The following is a 14,704-nucleotide window of genomic DNA, read 5'->3' as shown; positions in this document are numbered from 1 at the left end:
AGGGAGCTATCTGACGGTTTTCTCAACTTATCTGGTAAAGACTCTAAGTTGATATAAATTACACATTACGATTGATGAAAGTCTTACTGTGATAAACTCTATATTAATACTAGACCTTGTCCGGACCTCAAGCGGGGATATGCAGGGCCTTTGTGCCATGAAACCCAAGACCTGACACCCTGCAGTATGATGCCGGTCTGTAGCAATACCGCGTACACCACCCGGGTTCTCGAACTAAAATTGGCATGCCCAGACGTCGTCAGCTGCATTGGTATTGCAGAGCTCAGGCCATTAATGCCGAAGGGAGGAGAAAGTCACAGAGGGGGTTGCTTGGCATTCATATCCCCCTTCGTCTGCTTTTGTGGGCTATGTATGAGAGCTTGTACGACAGCCTGCTTCGTTTATACCTGCCAGATCTAGCAGCCGAACGATAGACAGATTGGCTAGGTTCACTGAGCAGAAAGCCAAGCATCTTGAGGATAAGCCTTTGTGGATTGTTTTTATTCAGGTCTTCCATTGTGAGTAAACATTCTCCAGCAGTCACACAGCATTAACACGGAGTCAGAGTGGTGTTCGGGACTTAGGCACCTCTCCTGCTACACAACATGTCGCCAAACCCCGACACTGCAACCCTACTCATCACAAAACCTGCTCACTCCCTTCCCTTCAACTTCCCCTCAACCATCGCCACCAGGCTAACACCTGACGGCCACACCTTGACTAACTCCAGCCCCGCTCTATCCAAAGTCTCCCTAAACTCCTCAACGATCCTCTCTTTTCCACTCCTGGCCATCATAAGCAGGTCCAGCCAGTACCCCACATTGAAACCGCCGACCTCAACCCACTCCAGCACGACCAAGTCGCAAATGATGAGCCGCGACTTGGGGCCCATGGCTGAGGCTTGATTCTGGAGTATTTCGATGCACATTTCTCCAGGATAGTTGTGGATAATTTGCCGGAGGAAGCAGATGTATGCATCTTCAACCAGACGTCAGCGTCATCCGTAACAACTCTTCAAGATAGACCGTATTCAGGCTTACTTTTCACGGGCTTCGGCGTAAAAACAACCATACGCCATCACTCTTATCCATCTCTCTCTTTTTCCGTTAAGTGTTGATAACAATCGGCAAACCCTGCAACACTAGCCCTCCCTGAATCACCCACGTCTTTTTGATCTCTCTGAGTATATGCCCGTTTCTGCCACCAACAATGAACTCTTTCGCCTTCTCCCCTTCCACACTCCCAAAAGGAAACATCTCCCCCACCAGCGTCAACTCACGTCCACTCTCTATCTTATTGTCAAACAATGCCCTGATTTGTGGATCTATGCATGTGTTCAACGCCTCGCCAAAAGTCTTCCTCTCGTGGCTGGAAGCATAGACCGCAAGGTTCTTCCTCGAATCCCAGAAATCTTCAGATTGATTGGTTTTGGCCCACTCGTGGAAGACGCACAGAAACTAAGTGAGTACCACTCCCAAACAGACATGTGTCCCGAAGGAGGGGGGGAGCCCCTAGAGCTCAATCTGCTTGAACAACTTCCTGTTTCCTTGTCCTCCAAGTTCACAGATCTGATCGATCACCCCGGCAAAAGCCAGCATTCTCAATGACCTAGTTACCACACTCTCGTCTATCCCTGCCTGCCTCTCCAGTTCTTTAGCCCCAATCTGAGTACCGTCTTCTGGGAGGAGATCGAATACTCCGATGCGGATGAGCGTGCGCAGAGAGGTTGCGGCGGCGAGGGATTCTGTCCAGCGGTCGGTGATGTTGAAGCGGAGAGGGAGTGGAGGAGGTGGATGGTTTGCTGTTTGAAGGGGACACGTTTCGAGGGCTGGAGGATATTAGCCGCAGGGGTGTTGGGCGAGTTTGTTGCATTGATGAGGGGCTCGAGGTTTGTTACGAGAAGATTTGCTTGGGCTAGGGCGATGCGGAGAGTCGGGCATTGTGACTGTACTTGAGCCTCAAAGATTGGGATGGGATTAGAGGTTGATCTGATATTGATGATGGTAGTGAGACGGAGACTTGTCAAATCGATGAGGGGAAAGATGGCCGGCTCGAAGCTAAGGTTGAGGCCGCGAACGACTAACGCCTCGTCGGCAAAGCGCTCACCGAGGGAAGCGTGTGGTGACAACTTGAATGTTGGTTCAACCGCGCCTGCTCTCTCCAAGTGAGTCGTCAGAGCCGGGGCTAATCCAATTGGATGCAACTGAAGCGTCGGATGCACCATGTTCTCAAGTCATATAGCTTAAAGTAGTTGTTCACATGGATCCCAGGCGGGATGGGCTTGCCAGCACTGTGTAGCATAGGGCTCACCCTGATATCAAGGACACAATTAGCCTGTGGAATTGGCTGTCACAAGTCCCTCTCGCATGTTCCCCACTCATCAAGTTTAGCCCGGCCCTTTCTTGCTAGACAAGATGTTGGCATCAATTATTGAAGCCACTTGAAACACAAAGGTTACACCGTTACGCTCACCGCTGATATCACACTCTCTTGCCTTCCGATATAGCTAGTGACCTTCATTCTTCTCGTTGCCAGTTGTCCACATGTTAGGACCTTCCAAACCTCTGCTCCAAGCAAAGGCTGGCAGAAGCGGCGATGACGAGGCTCCAGGTTGGCTGGATAAGGATTGTTAGAGCATGCCGTCGCTATCTTCACTTTCAGCTGGCCAACCATGTCTTAGGAGTTCGCTAGTCGAGGTTTACAATTGATGCTGACGACCTCAAGGTTTGCTACGCGTCCGTCTAGGTTTCTTTAGTATGCTTGAATATCGCCGCAATGTCATCATTCAGGTCTTGTTCTCTTATCTTAGCATATGGATGTTACTGAACTTGACCTCTGAGGTAAGCAAGCTTTCCAATCCAATACCTATCGACGGCCCTCATGAAGGAGTCCATACGGGCTTCCGAGCAGCACATCCTCGTTGTTTGGCCTTGCTCCACATTGTCATTGCCTATGCCTGCAACATGTAGCACACTCGGGGGAGCTTAGACAGAAGGTCAAGTCATACCTGGGGACGGGTATCACCCATTATTCCCAAGGTTACGCCACCCTCTTCAACCTCCCCTCGAGCATAGCCGCCTGACTCGTCTTACTCCTATAGACCCCGACCAATTCCAGCCCAGCGTGGTCAAACACCCTCTGAAAGTCAGCAACCGTCCTTTCCTTCCCACCAACCGACATCATGAGCATATCCAACCAATAAAGCTCCGTCGACCCCCCGACCGGCACCATATCCGGCACTAGCTTCTCGCAGACAATCAGCCTCGAATCAGGGCCCATAGCCGAGACAGTGTTCTTCAAAATCTGCACCGACATGGCGTCGTTGAAGCCGTGCAGGATCATACGGAAGAAGTAAATGTGGGCGTCTGGTCATGGATGGGTTAGTCTTACTGACCAAAGACTCAGAACACGTACTCAAGGGGGTAAGAACTGACTCTTAACAGGCTGCTCCGCAAAAAAGTCATACGCAATCACCTCGATTCCCTCCCCCAAATCCTCCCCCTTCAACGACTCAATCACAATGGGTAAATCTTGCAGGATATACCTCCCCCCCTTAATCTCTCCCGCCTCTTCCCTAATAACCTTCAACACCTGGCCCCTTCCTCCCCCAACATCCACGACAAACGGCCTCTCTGGCTCCAGTTCCACTTGCCCCTTCATCTCCCTAAAAGGAAACATGTCCCTCGTGGGATACATCCCCTCCACATTGGTCATCGTCAGATCAAACAAACTCCTCTGTACCGGATCCAGACAGGTATCCAGCACCTCATAGAACGACTTGCCCTCCTGCCCGATGGTCCAGACAAACGGACTTTTCGTCACATCCCATAAATCCTCCGGCGTATGGGTCTTAACATAGTCCGGAAACATGGCCCATATTCTAGCAAACATAAACCCCGTGCACATCATCGCCCCAAGTTTATCGCTCTTGAAGAAGTCGCTGAGCCCATTCCTCTTATACACATCCCCTTTCATCTCCTCGACCAGACCTTGGGCTACCAGAATCCGCATGCACCGCGTCACAACGGACGCATCGACTCCCGCTTGCTGTGCCAGCTCTGCTGCGGAGATAGGGGTCCCATCGGCGGGCAGCCTGTCGAATACGCCGATGCGGATCAGGAGTTGGAGGGCACCGGCTGCGGCGACGGTTTCCATCCATCGTGAGGCGAGCTCGAGGGGAGTTTCGAGAGCGGCACGGATGCGGTTAGTTTGACGGAGGAGGGCGACGCGTTGGGTGTTGTCGCTAAGGTCGAGAGACTGCAGGGCGGCGAGGAGGGATTGGGTTTCGGCGAGGGCAGCGTCCTTGGACATCTTGAAAACGTACTGTTGGTATTGAAGTTCTTTTTTGGCGGTTGAAATGCCTGGATAACATCATGAAGACATGTAATTATACCCAGCGTTAAGTAAGGGCAACCCCTCATCATCCTCACGCTGCGCCATCACCACGGAATCGTCCTCGCTAATTCCCATTCTGGTAATTATAGTCGCAGTTCGATGTTGTGGTAGCCTGCCAAAGCCCCACATGCAAGCCTACGGACTGCTATGCAGACAAAATGCCTTGCTATGCTTCATCTGCATGTGACGGGTGATGCCGGCTCTGGTGGTGTGCAGTTCGCTTGCCATGCTTGCAGCTTGTTAGCTGCCCCTCCTTACTTGAGCCCCGCCCGAAGGAAAGAATCAAGAAACTTGCTCAGGAATTGTAGCCTTGCTTTCAGGACCAACTATGATATTTGATTTGATACTCTCCTTCAATTGGTAGTCATGAAGCCCCGGCGCGTCAGTCAAAAAGCAGAGGCAATCCGCGGGCATGCTTGCAGAAAGGGAGATTTCCAATGGGCACTCTAGATATCCAACTAGCCCCCTGCTGAAGAGAGCCTGACAAAAACAAGTTGCCCTGCTTGCGCAAGATCCAAAGCTCAACTGCCGGGCATCATTGATCTGTAAAGCTCTGGAGCAGATCTCTGCAGCTCATCCTAGGCTTTGTATAAGGAGTAATAGCACCATCTTGTCACAGAAAGGTTATCGAGACAAAATACAGAGACAGGGAGTCAGCTTTTCAAAGCTGTTCAAGTGAATTTGAAGCCAGATATGGTGTGAAAAGAAAGCCGGCGGTTGCCTGAGTACGGCCGGCCATGATCAGGAAGGTGCTCAGTCCCCGTGTTACATAATCATTGACCGATAAGATAGTGCATCTAAGATAGGTAAAGCCTGGATAAGATAACACTGTGCTCGGGCCGCCCCAACCCGATGTTAGGCTTCCCCGCCTCAACCCGAGAAAGGGATTGCGCTCAGGGGAGATGACGACGCTCAACTTACCAGAAGACATCGATCATATGGAGTTTGTGAGCTGGGATGCGTGATTGATGATCGACCCCGGATAGCTACGTGCGAGTCGATTACCCTTCCATCACGAAACCTACCGTTTGGAGACAATTGACGCACTACAGGTCTCGAGACATCAAGTACATCAACACTGAGGAGCTTACGGCAGACACTTCTCACCTCACCCCGTCCGCCTCAACCTCCCCTCAATCATAGCACAGTATCCAGCCTTCGCCCTCCAAACACCCGCGATCTCCAACCCAGCCTGCTCAAAAATATCCTCAAACTCGGCCAGCCTCCTCTCCTTGCCCCCGAGCATCAGCATACTAAAATTCATCCAGTGCACGTCCATCGGTGCGCCGACCTCGACCTTGTCGGGGACAAGCATCTCACACACGATGAGCCGTGAGTCAGGGCCCATGGCGCGGGCTTGGTTTTTCAGGATGGTGATGCAAACTGGATCGTAGTAGTTGTGGAGAATCATGCGGAGAAAGTAGATGTGTGCGTCTGGACTGCACGTCAGCATCTTCACATGACACACTTGGGGAAAAGTAAGGAACCTACTTTTGACAGGCTGCTCCGTATGAAAATCATATTCCATCACCTCAAACCCCTCAATATCCTCCTTCTCCAAACTGTCAACAACAACCGGCAAATCCTGCAACACCAATCTCCTTCCCCAAGCATCCCCCCCACACATCGCCCGAATCTCCCTCAACACATGCCCCTTCCCACCGCCCACATCAACAACAAACACCCTCTCGGGCTCCCTCATCACCTGTTCTCTCATCCCCTCAAAAGGAAACAACCCTTCCGTCTGATACAAATTTGTCCCTAATCCGTACATGCTCGTATCAAACATTTCCCTAAGCATCGGATCACCATCAAGTACTTCATAGAAGGTCTTGCCTTCTTGGCCGTAGAAGCACACGATGGGGTTCCTTCGAGGGTCAAAGATGTCTTGTGTGGCATGAGTAAGCGAATAGGAGGGGATCACACCCCAGCCGCGGACGAAGTAGAGGCCTACGCTGGCTAGACTGCCATAGCTATCCGCTTGAAAGGCGCTGGTCAGAGCATTACGGCGGTATGTGTCGATGTCAACCTCGTCGACCAAGCCTGCCGTCACCAAAATCCTCATCGCCCTCGTAATAACCGACTCATCCACATTTGACCCACTGGCAAGCTCCCCAGCCGTGATTGGTGTCCCGTCATCGGGGATCTTCTTCCATGCCCCCAGGCGGAGCATGATGTCGAGGGCGGAGGCGGTGCACATGGATTCTTGCCATCGAGCGAAGATGTCGGAGGGGTGTTCGAAGGTTGAGCGGAGGTCGTTGAGGTGTTTGAGGAGGGCTTTGCGTTGGTGGAGAGAGCCGTCGAATGTTTCGAGGAGGGGGATGAGGGCTTTGGCTTGGGCGAGGGCGTCGGAGTGGTTGAAGTCGGTCATTTTCGGAGGTTTCAACTTGATGTGTGTATGGAGAGAAATTCGAACTGGTGTTAAAGCTGAAATTGAAGCTGGAGTGAGGCAGGAACTCAATATGTCAGGTTATGTCGGGCTCCAGTGGCCTCGTGAAAGCTCATATTTGAGGGGCTGCCAACAGCCCCGAGCCAGCTGTGCCATACCTTGGTTTGCATGATGCATGTCTGGAACCTGATGTGGGATGAGGATATTTCGAGATCCTGCAGGGCTGTGATCATGTTTAAGCGAGCTTCTTAAGGCTGCATATCTTGATCTCTGGTTGGCTTACAGCCGCGGATGGCGCTGATTGTAGTTCCGAGCTGCAATGCAACCCTCATAGACAGAAGGGTCTTTAAGTATCGACAGCGGGCTTGACCTTGGGGGCTATTTTACACCTGGGGTTCCGAGAGTCCACACGTCTGGTTTTCTATCAGCGAGGACATGTATCGGAAGGCAGCCTATCGAAAAAGAGCTTATCGCCTACAGAGTCAGTAGCTGCGCCATTGCAAGAAAGGAGTAGCTTGAATCTGGACTCGATAAGTACTGTTTGACGTCAAAGTTGACGCTCTGGTATGTGGGTAGTCAGCCATGATTCTCAGGCTCTCAGCTGACAGCTCCTCTGTGAAGTTACTCGATCCTTCGAAGAGATTACATTGAAACGATATCTTCTCGGCTTGGACAAAACAATATGATTCAAGCAGCGGACAGTCATCAGCCCAGAACTCCAGACCGTCTCCTTTCCTCATTCCAGGGAGAAGCATCTGAGGTCAGCAAACTCACTTTAGTCATCCAGGAACGGTAGATCACACTGTTTCTTTTGCGCAATCTGCCAACTGACTACGAGAAAAAGAGCAGCCATTTTCTATCACTATTTCCAGATCTCGAAGTATATCTCAGAGCGCTCGTAGTTTGTCTCATCATCCTCCTCTTAGTCTGAAGGAACAAGCTGGTTAACCCCTTCATCTTCATCATCAGCTATTTGGGGTAACATTAATGGTGCCAGAAACCCGATCTTCATCGGTAATGCATGTATCTCCGGGATAGCCTCAGCGTCTTGCACCTGCAACGGTATAATATTGTCAGCATCACGGTAACTGGGGACAATCTCATCATTCTTAGCATCCTTATCCCCTCAGCAGATATCGTATTTTTAAGGATAATAACACGTTGGTCATCGTCCACCTTTTCAAGCCCAGAAGCCTGATCGTACACTGCGGAACCTCCTGTATTGGTCAGCTTATTATGTCTTACAAGCTCTTGATTTGGCGTTAGTTCCAAATGGGTGATATTCTTCTAATGATGGGCATAATAGGTTCACGAATCTAGGAGCAAACTTGACGCTCTCACCACCAGTGCGCTCCCCATCGGATGCACTTGGTAAGGCAGGACCCCTAGGTATAGAAGGGGCGATTTCTGCTGTTGTGATACAGAGAGTTACAATCAATCAAATGAGTGGCGTTCATATACGAATGGGCATGGGTTCAAGATATCATTGATGTTCATGGGGAATGGCTTCATGTTTAATCGGCTTAGGAGTTAGATTAGGCTTATGGGATCGTAATCATAAATTTAGATATGTTCAATATGGGGTTTACTTGGGCGGAAACTAAAGGATACATAATAGGACAATAGTACTGAGAGTTTTATAAGTTGAGAGAACAATAACTTAGCTGATGACACGATGCGGGTTTACTGGGCCCTCACACCTTTGTCTTCGTATCATCTTTCGGCAACTGACCCATTGAACAGAGAACGTAAAGCACAACATAGTGATACGAATGTGTTTGTTTAATGGGACGCGCGGTCGTCAACCTAAGTTCCTGATGCACCCTCAAGCAAAACTTTGAGGTTCTCTATGGCAGTCCGCCGCCCACTACTTTCATGGTTTTATTTATCTCTTTGCATTTAGTCTAGTCTTCTTGCACTAAACTTCTTATCAACCTATTTGGCAGAACCTTTACCCATCCCGATCTCCATAAATACTTCGGTAATGACATCTGAGACATTGCTTCACAACATATCTAAATTCTGCTGGATCATTGCTAAGCCAAGGATAACCTCCTCTCTCACTCGTGACGGAGAACACCCATGGCATATATAAGCGATATTTTCAACTTTGATCTGCTCACTACATGATATTCATCAATTTTATACATCCATCTCTTCTTAGTTTCCCCTTCTTCAGGGCCAAGGTCATCCTTATCCTCACAGTACAAGTAATGCATTACTGCCTGAAAATGTCCTGTTGCTGTTTTATCTTTTTCTTTGTAACTGATCACAGTTAGCTCAACATCAGGTATGCTCTCCGGCAGTGCTCTTTCAAGACTGAAGAATGTTACAGAAACTTTCTGAATGGGAGGGGGAAGTCCGATTCTGGTAAGGACAACTATATCCTAGGCAATGATAACATCAAGCATGGAAGATTCTTGCAAAGACCCATCCTCAAGACTTCTATAAACTGTGCTTTATCTAAGATGACTTTCCCCACCATGTTACTTGACAGTGCGCTTGCGGTAGAGTCCCCAGGCTTTGCTCCATCTTATGACACGGATCCTTGACAGAACTCAGAAATAGGACTTTCGGCTCTTCTTGTATGAGTATTTCATCGAACGCGATTGTCTGACGGTTGCTAGAGGGCCGCGATGGTTCAGTTCCACAAAGATCATTGCTTGATTCAAAAGTTGAGAAATTAGCATAGTGAAATTTGGGGTCTTTGTAGGCTCCTGCATAAGGTAAAAGCAATCAGAGACACCAAAAATGACTAATTGTGAATTGGAAGAGAGACAACGAAAAAAAAGAGTGAGGAAAAGGAGCAGTAAATGTATTTTGAAGCTGTTATATCGTCAGTTACTCCTTCGTGCCTTTGTCGCGGTGCAATGACCCAGCAGATGACATCCGGGACAAAGGACGAAGCTGAATGCCAGGTCAACAGTCATGGAAACCTGGCTGACGCAAACTGAATACAACAAGTCAACATGATGTCCAAAATTTGGGATGAACTGCTCGATGATTTCTCCAAAGCAACTGTTTCAGATTTGAAGTGAAGGAATGAAAGGATAGGAGCAGGAATTGGCAGGTCAAGCCCACAAAATGTTTGCATTTCTTAACCACAGATGTGTACCAATGTCACCATTGACCAATCACAGTCAAGACACCAATATAAACATAACGGACCACTTGGGTAGTACTGTAACATACAAGTAGTTATGCAATTTCCCCAGTGCCCAACAGAGCGCTGGAAAGGTCTGAGTTCAGAGATTGGGAGAAATGATGACAGGCAGATCAACACCCGGCTTTCATCTCATTGCTGTCATTTCTGTTGAACAACAAGAACTTCTGGATCCCTCAACTCATTACCATTATCGTCATCATATATCCCAATCATAGAAAAATACCCTCAAGCAAGAGCCGCTCCAACTAAAACCATCAATACCGACACTGCCAAAGTGCCAACCGGCAGCCGACCACCCATTACCGATGTTGCCGCACTATCCGACTGATTCGGCGCTGGGCTGCTGGCAGTCTCACTCGGGCTGGGGCTCACGCTACCGTCGCCGACAAGCGCGGTCAGCTGGGAGTCGCCAGTGAAGCTGCCGCTGACAGAGGTGCCGTTTGTGCAGACCTCGCTATCGATTGAGGCGGCGGCGCCTGAAACGAAGTTGACTGCCGCACACTGTCATGTCCATTAGCAACCTCACTCTAATGCCAAGATGAAACCAACCTACCTGATACAACATCCCATCCGGGGCATTCGCCACGACCCCAACAAAGCCCTTCTTCCCCACCCACTCCTCTGGCGCCGTCACAACAGGCTCACAGAACTTCCCAAACCCGCTCTGCTGCACGACAGGAAATAATTGCGTCCAGTTCGCCTTAGACGCATCCTCGTCCGTTGTCGCCCGAATCAAGAAATTCGCCTGGGGATGGCCCAGTAGCCAGCCTAAGGGGCTGCCATCGACATGGAAGTCGGTGAAGAAGGTGGCTTTGGTGATGTCCGTCGTGCCGCCGCCGCAGGGGGCAGAGGTCTGGAGCTTCTCGTCCATTTCATCGCCTTCAAGGGAGACGGGCGTTGTGAGGGAGAAGTGGGCGTGCGCTGACGAGAGGAAGAGCGCGCTGGCGGTGAGGAGGGCGCGGAGGGACATTTTTAGCGATGGGATAAGATTGAAGGTGTTGGTGAGAGTTGAGAAAGATGGGATGAAGTTGGAAAGTAAAGTGTGGATGGACTTTGTAGCGGCTGAGGTCGATGTTTAAGGAATGGGCCCTGAACCTGAACCCAGGGTCGTTGGTGCGCTGCAATGCCGAAGGACTCGGTCGGTCTGGATGGCTGGCGCCGTAGGAGTGCACGAGCTTACGGTGTGAGGGTTACGTAGTGGGTTGCGAGTGTCGCACACTGATGAACTGTGCTCAATTGACAATGCAAACTGACTACCTTCCTAGGCAAAAACGAGGAAAATTCGACATCCTTATCAACAAATTTCCGATCGAAAAGTGCCTTTCTCTTCAATTTCCTATTGTCGTCGATCCAAAATCGCTGAGCGCTTGACTGCGGGGGCGTGTAATGCTGCGGGCCAAACCCCACCCTCCCACATCGGTGGGCAGGGCGATCCCATGCCAAGCTTCATCGCCAAGATGCATGCGGGCTAGGGGCTGTGTTACACCAGAGTACTGATACACGAGGGTAATAATGGGAGGGGGCCTTTGGACAACTTATAGCTTCTAAAAGATGAAAAGAAGATAGGGACTGCAATTTGATATCAGGACACTTCAGCTGTTCTGTCTATATCAAGTTTGAAATAACCTCACAAAGAGATGAGCTCTTGAAAACCGTAATGTTAGTGTACACCTACCCACGGTACTTCTCTCTTCCCGCATCGGGTCTAGTGCCCGCCCGCGAGCGGATTTGAGCAAGTTGTCGCACGGCATCCCAGCATCCGGCAGCCAACCACATTGTGCGCCAGCTCTGGGGTCTGACAGCCTTCAGCGACGCGTAGGGCAAGCAAGGTTCGTGAACGGCTACAAGCTGTTTTGGCGGTCTCAATCCCGCGAGAGCCGTTCATCGGATTCAGCATGGGATTTTGTCGTGGAAGCGTCACTGTCAGAATTGGGCTCCTTGTAGGCGGGGGATTTGTGGCACGGATTGTTTGAGTTGTGTGCCGTCGTCTTTTGTCGTCACATTTGGGTTTGTGTGTTGCTTGGATGGGTGACCAGATTTCTTTTGGTTTTGACGAGCCTAGGTTGCGGCTGACATTCCCTGTTGTTGAGTTTTCGATTCCTCTCCGCAGGATCGCACTTTCAACTTCTCTCACTAACCGTCAATGAATTAACGTTGTGTCGCGTTATGCTGTGTCGTGCTGGAGATGACGTGGTAGAGTTTACAACTGCGACCAAGACGATACTGAAAGTCAAGTCGACGTTGCAGAATTCGACTTGAAGTTTGAACCGAACAAAGCCGCAGGCCCTATTTTCACTCAAAATCCAAGACCTCAGCGCCGATCGCGACCCAAACAAAATTTCCAAACCGCGATGGACCACAACCACGGCAACAGCCGGTTCCAGCCCGGTAACAAGGACCTCGCCCGCCGATACTGGTACATCATTGCCGGGTTTGTCGGCGGGTTTGCTGTGTGTCGCATCATCAACTTATACAAGGCGCTCGTCCGGTACGTTGCCCTTCCCTCACTACAGAACCATCTACTTACCATAGATATTCATGATCCAGCCTACGACGCAAAGCCACAGCCTCAGTCCAATTTCCGACAAGACCAAGCAACTTATTTTTATCAACCTGGGCCACGGCAACAGCCATCACACGCGAAGCTTCCTACCCCCAACTCTACATCCCCCTCCGTCCGCTGTCATGGCTCACACCTCCCCCCCTAGGGAGGTTCATCACCCTCCTAGTTTACTGGATCATCATTATCACTTTCATGACCGACGGCGCGATCGTGAATGACATTTACCGCCGTGAACGCCTTGGTTTTCGCAACGCCTGGATCACGATCACGCAGCTCCCGTTGGTGTATTTGCTCGCGGGGAAGTGTAATGTTATTGGGTACTTGGTCGGGTCGAGTTATGAGCGGTTAAACTGGTTGCATCGCTGGGTCGCGAGGACGATGTTGGTTGCGGCGACAGTGCATGGGTGGATGTTTTTTGCGGATTGGGCGAGGTATGATTTTGTGAAGGAACAAATCAAGATGATGCCAATGGTGAAGTATGGGTTTGGGGCGTGGGCGGTGTTGGTTTGGAGCTGTCTTGTGGGGATGGCGCCCGTACGAAGGTTGGGGTATGAGGTTTTTGTTTTTCAGCATATCGTCAGCGCGGCGTTGTTCCTCTGGCTGTTGTATGTCCATGTGCCGGCGGCGGCGAGATACAACATCTGGTTTGCCATCGCGGCATGGGGATTTGATCGTGTCTGTCGGTTCACACTACTCATCTGGCAGAACGTGAAGCTTAACCCCGACAGATCGAACTGTGCCGGAGGCCAACGTATTGGTCATCAGGCACAGCTGAGAGCCATCGGCGAGTCAATCACCGTCGTGACGATTAAGGACGTGCATTTTCGCTGGCGGGCGGGGCAGCACCTCTACCTCTGGATCCCTCGGATTGGTCCGCTCGAGGCACATCCATACACAATCGCCTGCGCGCATAAGGTGCCCGAGACCTGTATATGCAATAGTATTCAACTTGTCGTGCGCAAACATGGGGGATTCTCGAAGAGGTTGCATGAGTACGCGGTGAAGTTGCGGGAGAAGGGCAAAGGGAAGGGCACTTTAACGGCTTTCGTCTCCGGACCGTATGGCAACCCACCAAGATGGGATATCTACGAGACTGTGGTGCTCATTTCTGCATCGACGGGGGCGTCGTTTACGTTGCCTATCTTAGAGAGCGTTCTCAAGAGTGGGGAGACTAACTGTGTGAAGAGGGTGGATTTTTTGCTGGTTGCCAGACAGGGCGAGGAGATTGGGTTTTATGTTGGGCGATTGAGGGAGTTGGTTACTCTGGCGAGATGCACGGGAGTTGAACTCAATGTGCAGGTTGCGGTGACGAGGGAAGGGCTGGAGAAGTTAGAGGAGCCGGAGAGTGGGAAGGGACAGGGAGATGGGGAGCCATCGGCTTCGTCGTCGGGTAGTGATCTTGGGCAGCATGGCGATAAGAGGGCGTCTGGGGATGAGGAACGAGTAGGGCAGAGGGAGATGAGGAGGAGGATGAGTGAAGGGGAGACAGAGGAGGTTATCGCGTATTTTTCATCTAGGCCTGATATCGCGGCGTTGATACGGGCTGCGGTCGAGGCGACGGGTGGTGAGACCAGTGTGGTGGCGTGCGGTGGGCCATCGTTGACGTCGAGGGTTAGGAATTGTATTGCATCGTTGTCGGATGAGAGGGCGGTTCATAAGGGGACGGGGGCTCAGGGGATACATTGCTTTGTTGAGGAGTACAATTTTTAATGATCTCGGTTTGTTTTGGTTGTGGTCTTTTCATCAATTGTTCTTGAGCTTGTGATCTGCTCGGTGTGCCCCGCCCCCTCCTTCACCTAGGTGAGATCTGCAGGTTCTGATTGGTTTCATGTTTGGAGTGGAGACAACAGCACCTTGTCGCCCTGAAATTTTTCGGGTCTGGCTGCTGCCCTCTGAGTCAATTGACTGTGAGTGACATACCGACGGAAGCCAGCCGCTAGACCAGCTGGATGGAACTCTGGGCAAATTTGACACCAGTGTAAAGTAAAAACCCTGATGACAGTCTTCCAGGCGCAGGGAAAACTCAGGGTCAGGGCATTCGCTTCTTTAACTTTGGCTCGGTCGAGCCCCGCGACTTGCCGTTGCTTTCATCCCTCACAAGCTCCCGCTTGCTCCCATGCAGCAGCCCGTCAAACCGTTTTTTCTGCGGCTGCGCTTCCCCACTCGCTCCTCACTAACAGCCCCTCCCCCT

General features: G+C 50.8%; 6 protein-coding genes across 6 annotated transcripts; 1 reads left to right on the top strand and 5 right to left on the bottom strand.

Annotated features, from left to right (window-relative positions):
- Positions 1-652: 652 nt before the first annotated feature.
- On the bottom strand, positions 653-892 carry CTHT_0039990 (uncharacterized protein; the record flags this gene model as incomplete). The annotated part of the gene is made up of 1 exon (XM_006694346.1): positions 653-892. The coding sequence occupies one exon, from the start codon at positions 890-892 to the stop codon at positions 653-655; it is 240 nt and encodes a 79-aa protein (XP_006694409.1).
- Positions 893-1,627: 735 nt separating this feature from the next.
- CTHT_0039980 (uncharacterized protein) lies at positions 1,628-2,224 on the bottom strand (the record flags this gene model as incomplete). The annotated part of the gene is made up of 1 exon (XM_006694345.1): positions 1,628-2,224. One exon carries the CDS (start codon positions 2,222-2,224, stop codon positions 1,628-1,630), a length of 597 nt encoding a protein of 198 aa, XP_006694408.1.
- An 815-nt stretch (positions 2,225-3,039) lies between these two features.
- Positions 3,040-4,311, bottom strand: CTHT_0039970 (O-methyltransferase-like protein; the record flags this gene model as incomplete). The annotated part of the gene is made up of 2 exons (XM_006694344.1): positions 3,040-3,365; positions 3,435-4,311. The coding sequence occupies 2 exons, from the start codon at positions 4,309-4,311 to the stop codon at positions 3,040-3,042; spliced, it is 1,203 nt and encodes a 400-aa protein (XP_006694407.1).
- Positions 4,312-5,503: 1,192 nt separating this feature from the next.
- On the bottom strand, positions 5,504-6,766 carry CTHT_0039960 (O-methyltransferase-like protein; the record flags this gene model as incomplete). Its single annotated transcript, XM_006694343.1, has 2 exons — positions 5,504-5,829; positions 5,887-6,766. The coding sequence occupies 2 exons, from the start codon at positions 6,764-6,766 to the stop codon at positions 5,504-5,506; spliced, it is 1,206 nt and encodes a 401-aa protein (XP_006694406.1).
- A 3,409-nt stretch (positions 6,767-10,175) lies between these two features.
- Positions 10,176-10,920, bottom strand: CTHT_0039950 (uncharacterized protein; the record flags this gene model as incomplete). The annotated part of the gene is made up of 2 exons (XM_006694342.1): positions 10,176-10,451; positions 10,504-10,920. 2 exons carry the CDS (start codon positions 10,918-10,920, stop codon positions 10,176-10,178), a joined length of 693 nt encoding a protein of 230 aa, XP_006694405.1.
- Positions 10,921-12,301: 1,381 nt separating this feature from the next.
- CTHT_0039940 (uncharacterized protein) lies at positions 12,302-14,223 on the top strand (the record flags this gene model as incomplete). Its single annotated transcript, XM_006694341.1, has 2 exons — positions 12,302-12,438; positions 12,498-14,223. 2 exons carry the CDS (start codon positions 12,302-12,304, stop codon positions 14,221-14,223), a joined length of 1,863 nt encoding a protein of 620 aa, XP_006694404.1.
- Positions 14,224-14,704: the final 481 nt, after the last annotated feature.

The sequence above is a fragment of the Thermochaetoides thermophila genome, assembly GCF_000221225.1.
Source record: "Thermochaetoides thermophila DSM 1495 unplaced genomic scaffold scf7180000011817, whole genome shotgun sequence".
Classification (NCBI taxonomy): domain Eukaryota; kingdom Fungi; phylum Ascomycota; class Sordariomycetes; order Sordariales; family Chaetomiaceae; genus Thermochaetoides; species Thermochaetoides thermophila.
The sequence above is the reverse complement of the archived record's forward strand: the minus strand, read 5'-3'. Positions and strand labels throughout refer to the sequence as shown.